General features: G+C 37.5%; 6 protein-coding genes across 6 annotated transcripts; 4 read left to right on the top strand and 2 right to left on the bottom strand.

The window, feature by feature from the left end:
* Window positions 1–3,510: 3,510 nt before the first annotated feature.
* CBG22750 lies at window positions 3,511–5,367 on the top strand (the record flags this gene model as incomplete). Its single annotated transcript, XM_002645454.2, has 3 exons — window positions 3,511–4,390; window positions 4,658–5,072; window positions 5,124–5,367. The coding sequence occupies 3 exons, from the start codon at window positions 3,511–3,513 to the stop codon at window positions 5,365–5,367; spliced, it is 1,539 nt and encodes a 512-aa protein (XP_002645500.2).
* A 2,395-nt stretch (window positions 5,368–7,762) lies between these two features.
* On the top strand, window positions 7,763–9,514 carry CBG22749 (the record flags this gene model as incomplete). Its single annotated transcript, XM_002645453.1, has 7 exons — window positions 7,763–7,826; window positions 7,870–8,018; window positions 8,072–8,281; window positions 8,807–8,883; window positions 8,933–9,034; window positions 9,083–9,240; window positions 9,285–9,514. The coding sequence occupies 7 exons, from the start codon at window positions 7,763–7,765 to the stop codon at window positions 9,512–9,514; spliced, it is 990 nt and encodes a 329-aa protein (XP_002645499.1).
* Window positions 9,515–10,091: 577 nt separating this feature from the next.
* On the bottom strand, window positions 10,092–12,350 carry CBG22748 (the record flags this gene model as incomplete). Its single annotated transcript, XM_002645452.1, has 5 exons — window positions 10,092–10,164; window positions 11,149–11,329; window positions 11,376–11,554; window positions 11,599–12,225; window positions 12,271–12,350. The coding sequence occupies 5 exons, from the start codon at window positions 12,348–12,350 to the stop codon at window positions 10,092–10,094; spliced, it is 1,140 nt and encodes a 379-aa protein (XP_002645498.1).
* A 490-nt stretch (window positions 12,351–12,840) lies between these two features.
* Window positions 12,841–13,939, bottom strand: CBG22747 (the record flags this gene model as incomplete). Its single annotated transcript, XM_045240339.1, has 3 exons — window positions 12,841–13,501; window positions 13,668–13,836; window positions 13,885–13,939. The coding sequence occupies 3 exons, from the start codon at window positions 13,937–13,939 to the stop codon at window positions 12,841–12,843; spliced, it is 885 nt and encodes a 294-aa protein (XP_045097651.1).
* Window positions 13,940–14,335: 396 nt separating this feature from the next.
* On the top strand, window positions 14,336–15,668 carry CBG22746 (the record flags this gene model as incomplete). Its single annotated transcript, XM_002645450.1, has 3 exons — window positions 14,336–14,386; window positions 14,435–14,605; window positions 14,757–15,668. The coding sequence occupies 3 exons, from the start codon at window positions 14,336–14,338 to the stop codon at window positions 15,666–15,668; spliced, it is 1,134 nt and encodes a 377-aa protein (XP_002645496.1).
* Window positions 15,669–16,925: 1,257 nt separating this feature from the next.
* Window positions 16,926–19,050, top strand: Cbr-srh-11 (the record flags this gene model as incomplete). Its single annotated transcript, XM_002645449.2, has 7 exons — window positions 16,926–16,969; window positions 17,020–17,145; window positions 17,190–17,335; window positions 17,466–17,665; window positions 17,709–17,939; window positions 18,697–18,775; window positions 18,821–19,050. The coding sequence occupies 7 exons, from the start codon at window positions 16,926–16,928 to the stop codon at window positions 19,048–19,050; spliced, it is 1,056 nt and encodes a 351-aa protein (XP_002645495.2).
* Between the last annotated feature and the right edge of the window lie 874 nt (window positions 19,051–19,924).

The following is a 19,924-nucleotide window of genomic DNA, read 5'->3' on the forward strand; positions in this document are numbered from 1 at the left end:
AAATTCCTAATTTTTCAGTTATTTGCTGATTTCTGAAAGACACCCTTTTTGCCTATTTTCGTACTGTATACGGGTGTCCTTCGGAAATCGGCGAATAACTGAAAAACTAGGATTTTTCGAAAAATTGTATATGCATCATTTTCAATCTAGGTCTGTTTGATAGTCTGTCTTATAACCTACGAAGTTTTCAAAGTGATCCGACCGTGCCAGCCGAACTTCAGACTCCTAAAAATCAACTGAAAAACACATTTTTCATGAATTTATGGTCAGCACTGTTTAAAAGAAAACAAATCCCTTTGTTCTGATTTTCCGAAATCAGCCTAGATACCAGAGACCAAAGTTTAAGATATATCCAAAAATAGAGAGTTTCTTATGTTTCACTGAGCATTATATTTTTCTCCTCCGCACCCTTAATTCCTCCTAATTTCAAGGATAATTCCAAAAATAATCCCAAGATTATATCACCTTATCAGAATTGTTTAATCCAATTTTTAGAGACCTTCTTTTTGCTCTGCAATTTTTTTTATCTGGGATTTTTTCTAGGATAATTCTATCTTCTCTTCTTTCCCGCAGAATGATGATAATGTCATCGTTAAAAGCTTACGGGATGAAAGGAAAAATAAAACAAAATTCTTCAGTTCCTCTCATTTCACATCTTACGAAAATTACGAAAAATCTTCTTGTTTTTTTTCTCCGTCCGTTTCACTAGAGACCTTCACAAGTGGACCGGTGTAACATGAGAATCTCACAAATTCGCCTTTGTGACCGGAAGCCGAAAAATGAACCCTCTGTCCTGGAAATTGTCCTGTTGGTCACTCGTAGTACCATTCCAAGTGGGTGGTTTGGTTTTTTGTTCCACTACTATTATTATTACTACTAGGAAAACAAAAAACAACCCGATCAAGTCAAAAATCCCGAACACCCATCAAATTGAACGTTCTCGAAATGAATTTGAATTCCGAAATTCTGCCCTACACCAGGATCTACTAAATTTGATGACGCTGCCTGTGCATTGTGTTGTTATTGTCATTGTCGCCTATTTTTCTTATTTTCTTTCTCGTGTTTTTTACTTCGTTTTTCATTCACACCCATGGCTCAACGATCAGTCGAAATATACCGTCATATCATGCGGAAAAGAATAGAACTCGGAGGTGTGAAAATAGAACTTGCGTCTTAAATGAGCAACAAGAGAATTTTTATAATCTTCGGTACAAATCAGAAATCAGATTTGAGTGTACAGTGTTCGGAATGGCTTTTTTAGAATTTTTCGAAATGTCGAAAATTCCGATTTTGAAAAATATGGATTTTCGGAATTTTGGAATACTCGAATTTTCGAATTTTCAAATTTTCCGAACGTCGAAACTTTCAGATTTTCAAATAATTGAAATTTTAGAATTTTTTGTTTATTTAATACTCGTAAATTCAGAGGTTTCCGGTTTTGAAATTTTTGAAATTTTCGGAATTTTGGAATTTTTCAAAATCCATATCCTAAATTTGAAATTTCATTTTTCCATCACGCAACCCCCCCCCCCCCCCAAATAAGTGTACAAATTACAGAAAAATGTTGAAAATGCAAAATATCTGAAGTAATTTTGCCGGAAATCTATTTTGTTTTCGCAGCATACCGTAGTTCAAAAATCTTTAATTCCAAAAAAAAAGCTTTGTAAACATTCTGATCGGAATCGGATCCCAAAAGAAAGCTTCGGAAATATTCCGGCCGGAATTTCATTCCTTCGAAATTTTTGGAATTTTCGGTATTTTCGGGATTCCGTTCAGAACTTTCCCCGTTGTACTATAACAGCTAGACTGATTTGTTGTGGATCTTCTTTGGTTTTTTTTTTTAATTTTTGTCTGTAATTTTTTTCAAAGAACAACGATGTTCTTTTTTTTTTAAATAAGCAATTGATTGAAAACTACTGAATCAGCGTCTATTCAAATGTAGCTCGTGTTAGAAGTTTTAGTATTAAGAGTAAGTGAACACATATTTACAGAACTATGATGTTCATTTGGTCAAGCAAAAACCGATTGTTCACCTGATCACTGGCAAACTTCATTGTTTATCTACCAGTTTCTATCCCACGATCAGTTCTGTCCCTGGTTCCTACACGTGAATGGTTCTTTCCTAAGCGATCAACACATAAATCTTCTCCGAAAGTCTCTGCAAACTTTACAAACTAAAAATTGCAGTGGCATAATCCTCGTTTTGTAGTTCTGAAGCGGTTCTGGAAACCACAAATTTTCCTTTCCAACACTCACTTCAAAAAGCCCCGTGCCATATCACATATTCTATTTCTGAAGCGTAGGAAGTGTATCGCTAGTGTATGTACCAAGCACCTCTTGTCCCAAGTTGCTTAGGTGTGAGAAACTCGACGTGAGAACTTGCGAAGTGTTTCTTGTAAGTAGCAGTTGGGAGATTTTGATTTCAGACACTTTTAACAATTTGTAAGGTCTCTTCTGATATAATTCAAAACAAAAATGTTAGCAAATTTTTTTTTTCTCACCTCATTCTCATTTCAAAAAGCTCATAAAACACATCTGACAAAAAGTAGGCGAACATGTTATTAGTTTTTGAGAAATAGTTCAGCATCTGGCCCCCTTGGGAGACCCCTCTCAACGCCATTAACTTCTGAGATATGACTACTATCATTCATTTTAAGAAAAAAACCTGTTAATGGCTAGTACGGATATGATGTAAACTTTTTAAAATAAACTTTTTTGAACTTTTTCTAGTGAAAAAATGCTGAGAAACGGATGAGAAGCTGCACTCGGGAGGAAGAAACAAGAAAGAAGAAACAATATCATATTTCCTAGCGCCTTCTGTCTTTTTCACGCCTTCTCACTCTATTTGGTATCAGTTTTCCATTAAAAAATTTTAAAATTGGGGTATTTCTGAAGTGCAAAAGCAAGAAATTCAAAATTTTGAGTATTGAATTTTGATACGAGAAACCAAAAAAAAATAGAACGGAAACAAAACCATATAAAAAAAAAAGAAAAAGAAGAAACAAAAAATTTTATGCTTCGATGATTCTGGTTCTTGTTATTTTTTGTTGATTCATAGAATATTTAAAATTAATTTTTCCAGAATTCATTTCAATTTCTATGCTCAACTCTTGTGTCTTGTTCTCTTTTTCCCGTGAATGAATCTTCCAATATTCCCAAAACAGTTCTTTGAAAATTCGAATTTTAATTATCTCAAAGTTGCCATAGTTTTCATGTTTACCCATATCTCGTTTTTTCTTCTCTCTTTCTTGTCAAGTTAAAGATTCATATTGTAGGCGGCGCCGGCGACCCCATAGGAGAGAGGACACACGCCTTACTTGAGGAGGAGCCCCAGAGCCCTGCCCCCCGACCACACACCCCAGTCAACTTGGGGAGCCGAGAGCAACACAACCTGCTCGGAGACACAAAGAGTGACACGCCCACCCGGCTTCTTGAAGTCGTCCACAAATAATTCTGAATATTTCGCCAACCGACGACATCATCCTTCTCATGCCATTGATGGACTCAACAATGCCTTCTACCCCTATATTGACACCGGTAAATTCTACGAATGGAAGTACCAACTCAACGAACCCATTGCAAGAGCCCATGGAGATTCAATTTGAAATCATGTTTGTTATGGTGTTATACGCTTGTCTAGCAGTCACAGGAGTCGGAGGTAACTGTTGGGTTTTAATCAAAGTGGTCAAACAGCTATCTGGATGTTCCACGAACCGAAGTAGACCCTACAAAACGGTAGTCCAATCATCAGCCTACGTTTATCTCATTCTTCTATCAGTGGTGGACTTGTTGTCCCTTATCCCAGTTCCTATGATAGTCACTGATGTCTACGTGAATCACTTTCCTTTCGGATTATGGGCCTGTAAACTGAGCTACTTCTGTGAGGCAATCAACAAGTCCTTGAGTCCCATGGTACTGACTGCACTTTCTGTGGATCGGTACATTGCTGTCTGCCACCCAACTCTCTATTGGCTTCGAACCACTAAATTCTCCTTATGCGTACTTGCTGTCTGCTCTTCGATCTCTCTGATTTTCATCATCCCCGTGACCCAAAAAGCGACCATGCAAGTGATGAAAGACAATATGGATGAGGAGATTATGAAGTGTGCGTTTGATGGAGGATCTGCAAGTGTTCTTTTCGACTTGGCTCAAGCTATCGTGTGCTATATGGTTCCTCTCATGCTCATTTGTGGTGTCTACCTAGCTATTCTTCATAAACTCTACCGTCATACCCGTTTTTCAACTGTTGGAAAGAAAACAAGCATTTCTTTGGGTAGAGTCGTCAAGTGCAGTGTGATGGTGGTTGCTTTCTACTTCATTTGCTGGACCCCTTATTGGACAATGCGGTTTCACTATCTCGTTGTGAGGTTATTGGAAAAATACAGAGATGGTGAGTGACCTATCGAAGCTATCAAAGCTACCAAAGCTATCAAAACATCCATGGACCACTAAAGGGGTCTTGAGAGCGTCTATTTTTCAGGAAAGAAATTGTCTCTTCTCATTACTTTGTTTTTGTGTAGAGCTTAAGAAAATGAAGAACACATGAAATGACTGCAGAATTTCAAGTAGATTTTTTGAATTAGATTGACTTTTGAATGCCTAGAATCATTTTGACTTTATTCACAGTTCAACCACAACTATGTGTTGCTTTTTTCAGGTGGTCCCGTGATGATGGATGTTGTAGAGACGGTAACTGAGGCATTGCCAGAAGGAGTAGAGAAAACCTATTTCTTCGGGTTATTCTCGGAGAAACGCATGCACAACATCGAAATCGCCATGATCTACATTCTACACTCTCTCACCTACGCCCAATCCGCGTTCAACTGGCTCTTCTATTCCTTTCTCAACCGGAACTTACGCTCGAACACAGGCCGAGCAAATGGAACACGATCAGCCATTAACACATCCGTGTTTGACAACGGAAACGCAACCAGCACAGTCAACACGTCTCTAACGCCGATCTGGAAGAATATCCAACAAATGGGAAGTCATATCAAGACTGCTGGACTTGACACGCGTTCCGCGCTTATGAAAAAATCGCCGTTCAAGGGGAAATCCAAAATTCAGTCGAGGTGAGTCACAAAAACTTTTTAAAAGAACATTTCTTAATTTCCATTTTTCAGAAGCGCCGCCTACCTTGATTGTTCATCTGCTCACATGCTGCGACCATCATCTGAAAACACATTGAGCTCTTCACTTCTTGATATTCCAAGAAGGCCGTCATTGGTACCTAGACAAGAACCCTCTCTTGTCGGGAAAGCTCTCTCTTTTACGAACATTCCCCAACCCCAATATCAACGGATAGAACAGAAAGAAGAATCTTCTCACGGAGGAGTATCCGAGAGTTCTTCTGTCGAATGGCTGTAGATAGTGTTTTTTCGAGATTTATGTACTATTTTTGTCTTATTCATCTTTCTCCACATTGTTTTCCCACATCCCTTTGTAACTGTCCTCAGGTTTCCTACTCTTCTTGTTGTATTTTCCCTCCTTCCTGGTTTTCTTCCTCCATTCTTTTGTCTTCCGGTGCATTTTACGTTTGATCTACCCTTTAATTTCACTCAGCTCTTCAAGTCCAACCTTTTATTATCATATCACAGTAGCTTGTCTATGTCCCGTCTATCTACCGGTCCCTCATTCCTCCATCCCAGTTTCTGTATTTATATTGTGAGCTTGCCAAAAGAAAAATGTCCCTAAAAAAACAAAACAACAACAATTTATTGATATTAGAAAATAAAAACAGTGGATCTCGTGTATCTTTTTTCACTCTTCACCCCCTTCCTCGGATTTTTTTTTCAGTAAATAAATAAATAAATATTACGAAATCATATTATATTTTTCTGAAATATTATCTTTCTGGGAGCTAAAGCTTTATGCAGAAGTGTAGAAAAAAACAAAAAAGGACCACGGATCCCCTCATTCATAATTGGACTAGCATATCAAGTTTCATCATGTACTGGTTGATGGTTGGAATAAAACATAAAGTTTGGAGTATCAAACAATTTTTTTGCAAACAAATAAATTGACACAGGAATGGGGAAATTCCCAGATGTAGATTTGCAGGACGTGGGTGTCATGTTATTGAGTTTTTTTTGTTGCAAAATCAAGTTTTCCTTGTTTTTCATTAACTTTTGCCAAACAATGGTAAAATCTTTGATGCTCGGTCTACGGTTAAAGATTTCTCACATGCGTCAGCTTCAAGATTTCAATTAACTTTCTTGGAATCTGTGACTTCTCCAGGGATTACTGCTTTTGAATCATTGGTTGATACATAGGGGTCGCAGGTAAAAGTTGCTTTTTGTTTCATGACATCACAAGACAATCGACAAGTCTGACCAAAGACCTGAAGGAGGAGTTGTCCTAGAAAATTATTGTTTAGAAGATGCCTGGAACACTTATGCCACCGATTTTTTCAGATAATCCAGAAATCCAGACCTGTGACATCATTTCCTGTTCTTCTGAAAATCTGATTTCCAGCTAGAGTTATTCCTGAATTCTGTTTTTTTTTCTTCAACCTCATTTCCTTCTTCATTTTGTAATTTTCAGATATAGACATCACAAAAACAGAACACACAGCCAACGAGATGAATCTATAAATTATTCAAAATAATTCAGAAGAAAAAGAAAAATACCAAAATGTCCTTTTGAATACGTCTGAACGAACAAACAACATAAAAACAGCATAATATGAATGAAATTTTGAAAACAAAATGAATAAATAAGAGAAGACCTCCTTCCAGATGAGCCACATTTATTACGGTAACTGGTGGTGGTGTGTGTGTGTGACTCAAGTCTCAAGTAATTACGTCTTTTCTGTATTTTAGTGACAAAGTGGAGGATTAGGGCTCATGGGATGCGGGGAAGACTATGAAAAATAAATGGTGTTTTCGTTTTTTTTTCTGCGTTTTCGAATTAGTTGCCACAAGTGGGTTTCGAGAAGAACCGTGACAATAGCGTGGTGCCGAACTGCTAAACGTGGAAATAATTCATAAAAGTTGTTCGAGAGGTCTTTGGAAAATTCGTTTTTTTTTTGCATTTTCAAAGGTCGCCATGTTTCAAAATGCAAAAATTCAAATAAAAGTGGCTTATAAGGTTGGCTGAAAATACTGATTAATTTTCAAAGTTTCCATTTCACGTGCAACTGGTACGTACAGTACTAGTCAATAAGTTATTGAAAACTTTTTTTCAGCTGATTTTCGGTCATTTTGTCCATTTTCAGGAGTTTCGAGCTTGACTGTCCAGTTTTCGATCACATTGGAAATTTCGGAGAGTGTAAAACGGACCTAGATTGAAAACTTTGCATTCCCAGATTTTATTGAAAAATCGTAGTTTTTCAGCTATCTGACAGTTTCTGAAATACACCTTATTTTTTCAGTACAAATACGGGAAAAGGGAGTCTTTCAGAATTTCAAAGTGATGTGAAACTCAACAGCCAATCCCTAGAATTCTGAAAATGTTCAAAATTGCCGAACATCAACTGAAAGAAACATTTTTGTATATTGCCCAGTACTGTAGGAAGTAAGCTGAAGAGATTGTTTAAATTTCAGAGAGAATGATTTTCAAGTTCACAACAACTCAGTGCCTCAATCAATTCACGTGCAACCTATACATATCTACCAAGAAGAGTAGTTGTGCTGACAATTTGCCACTTTTATGGGAAAACTTGTTGCATCAGCCAATTTGAAATGTGCGATAAGCCGGTTGTTTCCACTGAAAATTGTATAAATTCGAGTGATAAGCCTTGACAATTGAGCTGAGTTCGAAGATGCTGGCTGCCTTAACGACTTTCTTTCTATTTTTTGCTCCGCTGACGTTTGTAGCATATAAAGGTAAATTATTCTAGTTGGCTTAACGAGGCCATCAGAATTTAAGCTTACAACTGGGCGATTAGCCAACGAGTAGCTGGTCTCAATAAGAAGACAGTCGCCATTTCTGGATGTGACTCTGGTTTTGGTCGTCTTCTCGCCGTCAGACTTGTTAATCAAGGAGTTCCAGTTATTGCTGGAGTGCTCCGGAAAGAAGTGAGTACTATTAGAGGACAATGAGCAAATAATAAGAAATAAATATTTTGAAGAATGGTGAAAGTCTAAAACGAGAAGTAGCTACTCCAAGTCTTCTCACTTTCGGAACTCTCAATGTTGGAGATGATGAGAGTGTCAAGGAGTTTGCGAAGTTAGTTGAGAGAACTGTTGAGACTCGTGGAGTATGGGGAGTGGTGGCTAATGCTGGAATTCTTGGAAATTCCGGACCGGACGATTGGTTGACAGCTCAGGATTATATCAATGTTAGTTTCGTTTTCACAGTACCTGTCAATAAGATATGCAAAAACGCGTTTTTCAGTTGATTTTGATCATTTTCAGGATTCTGAAGCTCCGCTGTCAAGTTTCCCATCATTCTGAAAACTTTGGAGGGTCCAAAATATGCCTAGATTAGAAACTGTCCATTGACATAGTTATCTGAAATATTCTAGTTTTTTAGCTAATTGTTCGTTTCTGAAAAGCATCTCTTCCGGCCTGTTTTTGACTTACTTTTCTCAAGTTTTCAGTGCAAAAAATGACCAAAGGGGTGTGTTTCAAGGAATCTCAAATAGATGAAAAAATAGGAACTTTCAAAAAGTTATGTAAACGCTAAGTTATTAATCTAGGTCTGTTTTACAACCTGTAAAGTTTTCGAAAGGATCCGACACTTGACAGCCGAGCTCCTGACTCCTGGAAATGGTCGAAATGTCCAAAAATTAGGTGAAATGCTTTTGTATTTCTTTTTGAACAGTACTGTATGTGAATCTAGGAACATGAAATTGTATATTCAGACCATGCAAGTCAACACCTTTGGAGTCATGCGTTTCATTCAGAACTTGAAAAAATTTGTGAAGAAACAAAGGGGAAGGTATATTATTCCATCTCATTTCAGATTTTCAACCAGAAAACTAATTCAGAGTTGTTATCATCTCATCTATCTCTGGTAGAACTCCACGTCCAACTGTTGGTCCATACTGTGTTTCCAAACACGCAGTAGAGGCATATGCAGACGTTATCAGGTAATTAAGACGCTGCGTTTGTTCAAATAACAACAATTTTTACGACAGACACGAATTGATAGACTTTGGTGTTTCGGTGCATTTGCTTGAACCAGGATTCTTCACCACTAATATCACACAAACGGCTACCAATGATTTGGATGCTGTCTGGGAGAGACTTGATAAGGAGACTAAGGATGAGTATGGAAAGCAATTCTTTGACGAATGTTAGTTACAATTTTCATTAGCATTCTAATTTAAAAAATTTCAGACAAACACTCTCGCTTCTCCCGCCTCTCTCACTGCGCTGACAACCTGAACCCCGTAGTCGACGCTTATGAACACGCTCTTCTCGGACAGTACCCCAAGACCAGATACTGGGTTGGATGGGATACTATTCTCTTTTACATTCCTTTGGCTACACTACCAACGTTTGCTCAAGACTGGTTCATCTCGTTCCAACGTCGCGGTCGTCCAGTTCCTGCTGTCATGAAACATTAGACATGAAAAAAATTTGTGAATAAAAATGAAAAACAATGATTTATTCCTTTGATATTAGACTAGACATGTGTCACACTTGTTTTCTTTCTATATATTGTAGTTTTTCCTTGTTTCACTAATGAATGAATGTTTTTAAAATAGGTAAAGAAGCGAATGCAACATTGTTTGAGTAAGCATTGAAAACATTATGTTTTAATCAAGAATGATGAAAAAACATAAAATGTTTGATGACGGAACACCGTAAAACATGTGTTAGAAAAACCATATTAATAAAGAATCCCAACTAGTCGAACGGCCCTACAAAAAGGACTTGCAAAAATAGAAAAGCCCTTGTAAAAAACAGCTTCTCAAAAAAATTTAAAAATTAAAAACTTCGAAAAAATATTTAAATTTTTCAAAATTTCGCAAAAAGTTTTCGAAAGATATTCTCGGTTCTTCAGATACAGGTTTTACGGTAATGACTATTTTGAAGTGTTAAATCTCAAGACGGTAAATTTTGTTGCGAAATAATGTAGGAAGTTGATTTGTATTGTATTTATTCTAATTTTTTAAACAACTATGGTATTATAAAATAATATCAATTGATAATTGGAGCCACTACAGTGTTAGCGAGTCCACAACTGTTCACTCCACGAGCCAGTCGAAAATATCTGTAAAAAATAATTTAAAGTTTTTTGATCAAGTCTTCGAAGTGAATACTTTAGGAAGAGAATAATGCATTACCATAAGGCTTACAACAATGGATTTTCCAGTTATTTTCTGCTATGTTGACGATTTTCAGAAATCTAAAGCGTGGCTGTCAAATTTCCGATCATTTTAAGAATTTTGAAAAGTGTAAAACAGACCTAGATTTTTTTTTAAACTTTGCATTAATAAAATCTTATGAAAATTCTATCTTCACAGCTATTCGCAGAATTTCGAAAGACACCCCTTATTGGCCTCTTTTCGAACTGAAAACGTATAACAACAGATGTTTCTCAGAAATCAACAAAAAGCTGACTAGGGAAGGTTGTGAACTCAGGTTGGAGTTTCGGGTCGAGACCTATATCATTCGAAAGCTGAGAACACGCTCGTTCCGAATCTTTTTTTCGTTGTTGCTGCGGACCTACCAGTTTCGAGAAAAATAGGTTTCAAATTTGGGTTACTCTGGATTTTTTACTGATTTTTTCAATTAAAATGGGAATTTTGGATCGCGTGAACACTAAATACTTACATAGAATTGAAACAATAGAAAATGTCGATTGAATGGCTCAGTGGTCTAAATTTGAAATTTATTTTTCTCGAAACTGGTAGGCCCGCAGCAAAAACGAAAAACAGATTCGGAAAGGACGTGTCCTCAGCTTTCGAATGATGTAGGTCTCGACCGGAAACTCCAACCTAAGTTCACAACGTCCCCTAGTAAAACGAAAATTTTCTAAAAATTGAGTGAATGCAACGTTTTCAATCTAGGTCTGTTTCACACCTTTTTAAATTTTCTGAACAATCGGAAACTAGATCCAATTCAAAGGAACCAAGCTCCAGACTCCTGAAAATCATTAAAATGACCGAAAAATCGACTGAAAATATGTTTTTGTAATTGACCGGTACTTGGACAAATTCCACATCAGGATACTCAATCTAAAATGCTCACTAACCCATCAGATCCCCATGACGTTCCCCACGAGTTCTTGACAATCCAATATGCGGATGTTCCTTCCCCTCCATATCCAACAATGGTCAACGCGTGAGCCCCCATAGACTTTTCAGCACAATCTTCAGCAGACGGATTGAAAATTCCGGAGCGATAGCTGTACATCGCCTTCACCACATTCATTCCTGAAACTGTATTTATAAGATTTTCATGGCACATTAAGAAGCTCACCAAAAGTAACTGGTCCTTTGGTTCCAACCCAGTCAGCAATATTTTCTTCACTTGTGGATAACATTCGGTAATCATCAATATACACTTTTGTATCATTTTGATGAAGCATACACTGGTCGTGTTTTAAAGCAGAATATGGATAAGATTTCTCGGTTTCCAATCCATTTTCTTTTACGAATCTGTAAGAACCAGGGATAATTTTCAAATTAATCAATGTACTCACCTCATTGCATATGGTCTGTATCCTCCACTGCACCCGTTGTTTCTACCATCGCAATCTACCATCTCTTGCTCGGATAGAGAAACCAAAATACCCTTTTTGATTGCATGCTGTGCTTCAATAGCTGCCACAGTGGCAAACGCCCAGCACGATCCGCACTGTCCTTGGTTTTTGATTGGTGTCAACTTTCCTTGATCTCTCCAATCTATGGATGCCGGTCGTTTAATTCCTGAACTCAAAACACTCCCTTCGAATCTGACTGCATTTTTCTCTTCTTTCACATTCTTCTTATCTACAATCATCTTTCGTAACTCCTCTTCAGACCAGTCCGTGAATTCGTTGATGTCGAAATCAAGTCCCGGATGTTTTCTTTCTTCCTCTTCAAACTCGCGGACATTATGAACAAAGATGTGATATCTGTACTTATATTCCTCTTGAGAACTGTACAGACGATTGAATTTATATAAGAATTCGTCAAACAAAACTTCATAGCGCTGAGTAGCTGTTTTCCGTTTGCCCATTTCACGCAATGCACAGGAACTGAACAATACGAAGATGAGAAACACGGCTAGGATGACTGCATATTCTGCACATGGAATGAAAAATCTGGCTTTGTTGGGTTTCTTCTGTCTGAAATAGTCTAAATAAGAACATTTTTCGGCAAAGTAAACTCACGTTAAGTCTGTTTCTACTGGCATTTGAATGAGATTCTCTGATAACTTTTTTGCGTCATGGCATACGGTAGCACTCACCATTTTTTAACAGTGGGACAGGTAAAAAACGATGAATGAAATTATAATATGATGTCGAGAAGGAGGCAAAGCTTTTATCAATTTTATCATAGTTTTTTTGACAGTTGTTATCAGTAAAATGGTGCCATCGATTGAAAAAAAACTAGTGTGGATGGTAGAATGGAAGGTGAACTGACAGGCTGAACGACTTTAATTCAGGATAACAACAAAAACAATATCATTTTGCTCAACCGGCAGGGGCAATTGGCTCAGAGACCTAGTAATTTAAAGAACCTGTACATCAATTTTTTTACATCCAGAAAACTAATCACTATCATAAATTATACATTACACATAGAACTTTCTTTTATAATAGCTGAGGAATGCCTCGGATTGTGTTATAAGTAAGTTTGAAAACGAAAGCATCATTACTCAAAAAATAAGACACTGAATTATTTATTGAAACTGACATGTCTCGGTATATACAAAAATCAAATTTCCCGATTAACACAAATTATTTTCTGCGGCAGCATTGTCCGTTTCTACATGGAGAATAATTGGCTTGACATGAGCACTGATTGGTTTGTGGAGCTTGTTGGCAAGCAACTGTAGCTGGTTGAGCAGCCTGACAGGATGTGGAGCAAGATGATTGGCAAGCAGTTTGACATTGAGAAACTGGTTGTTGTTGGACGCATTGTTGTTGGCAGGATTGCTCACACTGTGGAGCACACTGAGCAGATTGAGCAACAGAGGCTTGGAGCACAATTTGGACAACTTGTGGAGCAGCAGTTGTGGTTGGGTTATACACTGGAGCAGCAGTTTGCTGAATGCAGGAGTTTTCACAAGCTGGTTGACATGCTGGAGCGCACTGTTGTTGATTTCCTAGATTGTTGTATGGGTCATACATCTGGGTGTTGGTATTCTGTCCATAGATGACTTGTTGGGTGGCTTGAGCTGTTTGTTGGCAGACATTCGAGCATTGAGTATCACAGGCGGTTGCACATTGGTTGGATGGTTGTTGTTGCTGGACACAGGTTGACTGGCATTGTTGTTGGCAAGCTGGCTGACATTGAGCTTGAGATTGTTGGATCTCGAGCTGGATTTGAATCACTTGTGGAGCAGAAGTTGTAGTGGTTGGAGCTTCGCAGGCAACATTGCATTGTTGAAGATTGAACCTGAAAAAGGAATGTTGAGGAATTAATAATGATGAGAAATTGCTTCTTTATTGTGATGTGTGATATTAAATCCAGGTTTCTTGAAAATTTGTATATATCCAAACATCCCTAGCTTTTTTTCATTGTCCATTTCGACTGTTCTATTTTACTAGATATCATTTTTTACCTGAACTGCTTGAATCTGTTGTGGTTGAGCGCAAGAGCAGGATGGAGCTTGTTGTTGTACTGGAGCAGATTGGCACGAGCAAGTTTGGGTCTGTTGAACTTGTTGGCACGAGCACTGGCTCTGCTGAGGCTGGGCACATCCACATTGTCTCTTCTCACGAAGGACGCTGCTCAAAAAAACAAAACAAAAATTTCAGGATAATAGAAAACTGTAAGACTCACTGATGCTACAAGAGCAACTGCAAAGAATACAGCAAGTGAGGTGAAGCGCATTTTGGTATTTGATTCGATGTGAAAGATCGGATGCAAATTGGAACCGCAACTGGACTTTTATAAGCGCTAGTCTTCACTTCTTCCAACGAATTACTCATACTCAAAAAACTACACCAAGTATTTGACTAGAGCAACTTTTTAGTTGGTATAAGTGCTTGGAACTTCTTTTTGAGTTGCCAAATCTTGACGCATTATCAGCCGCGGAACACTTTTTCTCGCCGAGTTCATGATAATTTGTTTGCTCTAGAGACATTGAGGCGCAAAAAATACACAAGTAAAGACGAGCATTGCTTATAGAAATGGAAAGCGGTTCCTGTTGGAAACTATCGTGTAGTATAAAAGGATGCTATGTGGGACAATCTACCTCCGATCATTCTCATCGAATCAAATACTAAAATGCGCTTCACCTCACTCGCTGTCTTTTTTGCAGTTGCTCTTGTAGCATCAGTAAGTCTTACAGTTTTCTATAAACCTGCAGACATTTTTGTTTTTTAGAGCAGTGTACTTCGTGAAAAGAGACAGTGTGGATGTGCTCAGCCACAGCAGAGCCAATGCTCGTGCCAACAAGTTCAACAGACTCAAACTTGCTCGTGCCAATCTGCTCCAGTACAACAACAAGCTCCATCCTGCTCTTGCGCTCAACCACAACAAGTTCAGGCTGTCCAGGTAATAAAATATAACAGTAAAAACTCAAACTATACTGGGGTATGTTGGATACACACCAATATGTACTTCAAAAACAATAATTTGAAATACTATGCTTCACATCAAAAAACTTTTTAAACTCAGCATTCATGACTCAACATTACTTTTTCAGGTTCAATCCTCAAACTGTGCCCCAGCTTGCCAACAAAGTTGCACCCAACAGTGCCAATCTGCTCCATCCGTGTCTCAGTGTCAGCCAGTGTGCCAACAACAATGCCAATCCCAATGCACCCCAATGTACAACCCACCTACGACCACCACCACTACTCCATCTCCAGTTGTCCAATGCCAACCAATGTGTCAGCAACAATGCCAATCCACCTGTGTCCAACAGCAGCAACCTGTAGCTCAGTGCCAACCACAATGCCAACAACAATGCAATGTTGCCTGCGAAGCTCCAACCACTACAACTTCTGCTCCACAAGTGATTCAAATCCCACTCGAGATCCAACAATCTCAAGCTCAATGTCAGCCAGCCTGCCAACAACAATGCCAGTCAACCTGTGTCCAGCAACAACAACCATCCAACCAATGTGCATCCGCCTGTGATACTCAATGCTCGAATGTCTGCCAACAAACAGCTCAAGCCACCCAACAAGTCATCTATGGACAGAATACCAACACCCAGATGTATGACCCATACAACAATCAAGGAAACCAACAACAGTGCGCTCCAGCATGTCAACCAGCTTGTGACAACTCCTGCATTCAACAAACTGCTGCTCCAGTGTACAACCCAACCACAACTGCTGCTCCAAAAGTTGTCCAAATTGTGCTCCAAGCCTCTGTTGCTCAATCTGCTCAGTGTGCTCCACAGTGTGAGCAATCCTGCCAACAACAATGCGTCCAACAACAACAACCAGTTTCTCAATGTCAAACTGCTTGCCAATCATCTTGCTCCACATCCTGCCAAGCTGCTCAACCAGCTACTGTTGCTTGCCAACAAGCTCCACAAACCAATCAGTGCTCATGTCAAGCCAATTATTCTCCATGTGGAAACGGACAATGCTGCCGCAGAAAATAATTCCCTGAGATCGAGAAAATTTGATTTTTGTATATACCGAAACATGTCAGTTTCAATAAATAATTCATCTGTCTGTTTTTCCTTTTTTCGGACCATACATATGAAACTTTATTGCTCAATTAGTTCGTCTTTTTAGGTACACAAATTACCTGTTTTTTAAGGCTTTTTCAAATTTATTCAAAGCATTTCTCAAGATTATGACAATGATTGAGCATGTCAACAAAAAAAAGCAGTTTTGATACTCTGTCTTAAATTGCTTCTGGCTCTCAAATGCATTTCATCGAGTATGTTGAAGTCAGAAATTAGCAAATGTGTCAGTTAAACGTTCAGTGTATTTTTTTTTATTCTCCTCACTACACTAATTGCCCAAATGTCAAGCACAAAGTGATGTTTTATGGGTTTTTAAAAATCTTTTCTAGGCGATATACCAATATGCAATTTCTCGGTCCATCCAACATCTATTATTTTGCGAAACCATTTTTAAACTGAAATTACTGTTTTCTCTGTAAATGTGTTTTTTTTCAGTAACAAAATTGGATCCAATGTTTGTGATAAATGCTGCCAAATTATTGTAGTCACAATAAGAATTACTGTCGAAACCAAAGAATCACAAAAATAATGCTTAAAGATCTTCAAACAATGAAACAGTACCACGAAATTTAAACTTCAAAGACAGAGAATTGACGATTATCATTAAATATTTATTTTATTTAAATGCAACTGAGCAATCTTCCCGCAATTTTGTATTAAGTGCCCTAGGGAAATGAGAAATTTGTTATGAAGGCGGCCGACTGAGCTACACGGTTTCAAAGTTGGTTGAAAATCAATGGCATACATGACCAAAAGGAATTATTGTTTCCTGTCCCGCCTCCTACTAGTGTACCATATTTTCATCATTTTTTAAACATAATAAAATTTGAACTTTCCATGGCATTCAAGTTGACATTTGGACCTTTTTCAAATCAACAAAGATCAAAATCCTGAAACACTTGTATGATATCAGAAGAGCAATCATAAAAAGTGATGTGCACTGAAATCAGTAGATCGACTCACACAAGATTTTTAAAACACTCTTACAGAAGATTCTAGACGAAAAAAAAATATTTCTCCCTAAACACACTTTACATTTTGAAATCCTTCCGATAAACACCCACTTACTCATATCAGACAACCACATGTAATTTTCTTTTTTCAATAAGCATATATGTTATAAAAATCTCACATTTTCGCTTTTCTTTAGGCTCAATCTAGTTTGAGATGGAAAGTCGAAATTGCGACTTGCCAGCGCCTGATATTTATATGTGAGTATTATACAGTTTCATACGGTATGAAGAGATTTCAATATTTTCAGAAAATGTATGCATAATTTCCATCTTATCAGTTTTCCTGTGTATATTGTTGCATTCAACGCATTGTTCCGAGAAAATTCTCAAATGTTCACAACCTATAAATATTTCCTGATTGCTCATGTCTTTATGTATGTCATGATTTTTGGGAATTTAAATTTTTAATTTTTTTCAGAAACATTATATCAGAAAGTTATGTGTCTTTTTTCATGCTTCCAATGACATATTTACCTCATCCGGCACTTCGAAATACTGGATTGTTGGCAGACTTAAGGTTTAGTGGAATGTTCATTTTTTATGGGTTGGCACAATCTGTGATGTGTAAGTTGTTTTGTAAATCAAATTTAGAAATTGGTTTATAACGGTTGCAGGGATACTTGAAGGTTATAGATCAGATAAACTCCCAAAAATTTCCGCCGTGAAAAAAACTATCCAAATATAAATTTTGCAGGCACTGTTGGCTCAATTCTAGAAATGTTCTTTTTTCGGTACAAACTAATTGCTATATACAAAAAAGGACTGTTCAAAAAGCTTCTGCGTTTTCAAGTTCTTTTGTACCGTGGCCTTATCCTTTTCCACCCTGTCTTTGCCGCTATCACCATTACCTATAGTATAGGTGTTGAAAGAGAAGCAACTACGGAACTTTTTCTGGTAAGGTCGTTTTCAAAAATCAATAATAGAAAGAATCATTCAGAGCAACCCAGACCTCCCACCAGAAATCACATGCTATTCCGTGATCATGGCAGTTTTTGATGATGCTGTTATGTACGTTCTGGTTATCATTTATGGAATCCAAGTCGTTCTCCAGTTTACTGTATCTAATGGAGTTTTGATGCAAATCTTGAAATTCGTAAAAGATGGACAAGGAATGTCTGCGTCTACTCTCAAACTTCAGAAGATGATGGTTTTCAGCTTATTCATTCAGGTATTTTTGAGTTCAAATATGCAATGCTGCTTTTTCTCGTTTTGAAGCTATTAGGTGCATTTTGAGTCATTTTTAAGTACATCGACGGGTAACCTGTAATTTTTTTTTCTGTTGAAAATACATTTTCAAAGACCTTAAAATTCAAAATCATTACTCACGAACTTTAAATGATGTTATGGACCTGATGTACGGGGGAAGAGAGAAATACGAATGTACGGTAAAAGCAGTAGAACAGGGTCCCACACTGTCAAAATTGATTTAACTTTTCTTGGTTAATATGAAAGATAATAAAAATGTTATAGATAACAAAATGTTTGTGATATTACGTTTAACAATATATCAATTGACAATTTTTTGAATAATTGACAAGAACCGAGTAAATTTGATCAAATTTAAATGATAGGGGCAATTCTATTACAGGTTTTACGGTAGTAAGGCTTCCATTTCGGCGGGTCAAAAATTGGGGATTGCCGACTGAGCTGACCGGATTCCTGCATTTGCAAATCATCATGATAAAATGGGTGTTTACGTACACAGAATATTGTGATTGACAAATTCGAAAAATGCCGTAAAATTTAATGCTGTGTACACGAACACTCTCTGGCATGTTGGCGTGCGAACTCACGAATTCGGCCGATTCTGTCGGCAGTCTGCTAAATTTTCGAACTGGATGGGAGTCTTATACAGTTGTAATCTTTATAGTTTCAAAACAATAGAAAAGTGTGAGGTTGCCCCAATCAAGTTTACCATTTTCCAGGGAACTATCCATGGAGCATTGATAATGTTGCCTACCATGTTCATGATTTATGCCATATTTTTTAAATCGAGCCAGAACGGTATACTACTCACATTTTTAACAGAAAAAGATTAATCATATTTAGGTATGGCCCTCGGTTTTCTCATGTGTGTAGCTTATCATGGATTCGTCTCAACATGTTCTATGGTAGTGTTCACCAAGCCACTTCGTGACAGAATTGTGCCGTGCATCAGAGTTGTTCCAGCCGCCACCACTCCTAGCAATGTATCACGACTGGTGAGCTCGACGAGGGATGCACCATCGAACCATAGCCGAAACTTAATTGTGGATCGCCGCTCAAATCTAGCTGGATGATTTGGGCAGCCGAAATACCTTCAAAATATTTGCGCAATTTTTTAATCGGCGACTCTGAATTCTGTCTATACTCAATAAAAATTATTTAATTTTTTGTTTTAGAAATTTGAGATTTTACCTAAACTGTTTCATAAAAATAATGCACAAACAAATAATAAAAAAATGTACGCTTCTTTCTGAGAATTGGTCAACTTATGATTTCGACGGTTCAGTTTTCAATTATTTTGATCTGAATTCTGATTATTGAATTTTTTATATCATTCTGATTCCATCTTGTATTGGTGTTTTTGGCCCGGCCCGGCCAGTTGCAAGTATTGAACAAGTCTCTGTCGATCAATATATTCTGCACATGACGTGTACAGATGTTAAATCAATGTGTCTATCTCTACGTACCGAGTCTGTATGAGAACCCAGGTGGGACGACACCGTATGTTTCATGCCCTATGGTCATAAACACCAACAAACAGTTATCGATAGTTGCACCTCTTCCCGTCATAAAATTATCTAGACGATGTGACATAAGTCTCATAGTTAGTCTCATTCTGTTTATGTTTTTTGCTTTTAGCTGTCTCCCGTTATTCCATTTTTCTTGTTAGATTTATGAACCTTCCTCTTATCTTAGAGCTCTCCATTACTGTAAACTGAAAAAGACTTTGGACACAATACTTCAAATTTCTTTCTCTATCCGCGCATTCTAGTTGTATAAAAAAATGAAGTTTATTAGTTGGACGGCAGCAAATCTTGTACTTTGAGTTAGATAATAGTGTTTCTACAATACTATTATATCGAAACCTAAATGTTTTAGAATGAGCATTTTTCTAAAATTGGGTGAAAACATCGAACTTTTCTTATTTTGTAATGGTTTTTCTGTCCT

The sequence above is a fragment of the Caenorhabditis briggsae genome (genome assembly GCF_000004555.2).
Source record: "Caenorhabditis briggsae complete genome, chrX, whole genome shotgun sequence".
Taxonomy (NCBI): Eukaryota; Metazoa; Nematoda; class Chromadorea; order Rhabditida; family Rhabditidae; genus Caenorhabditis; species Caenorhabditis briggsae.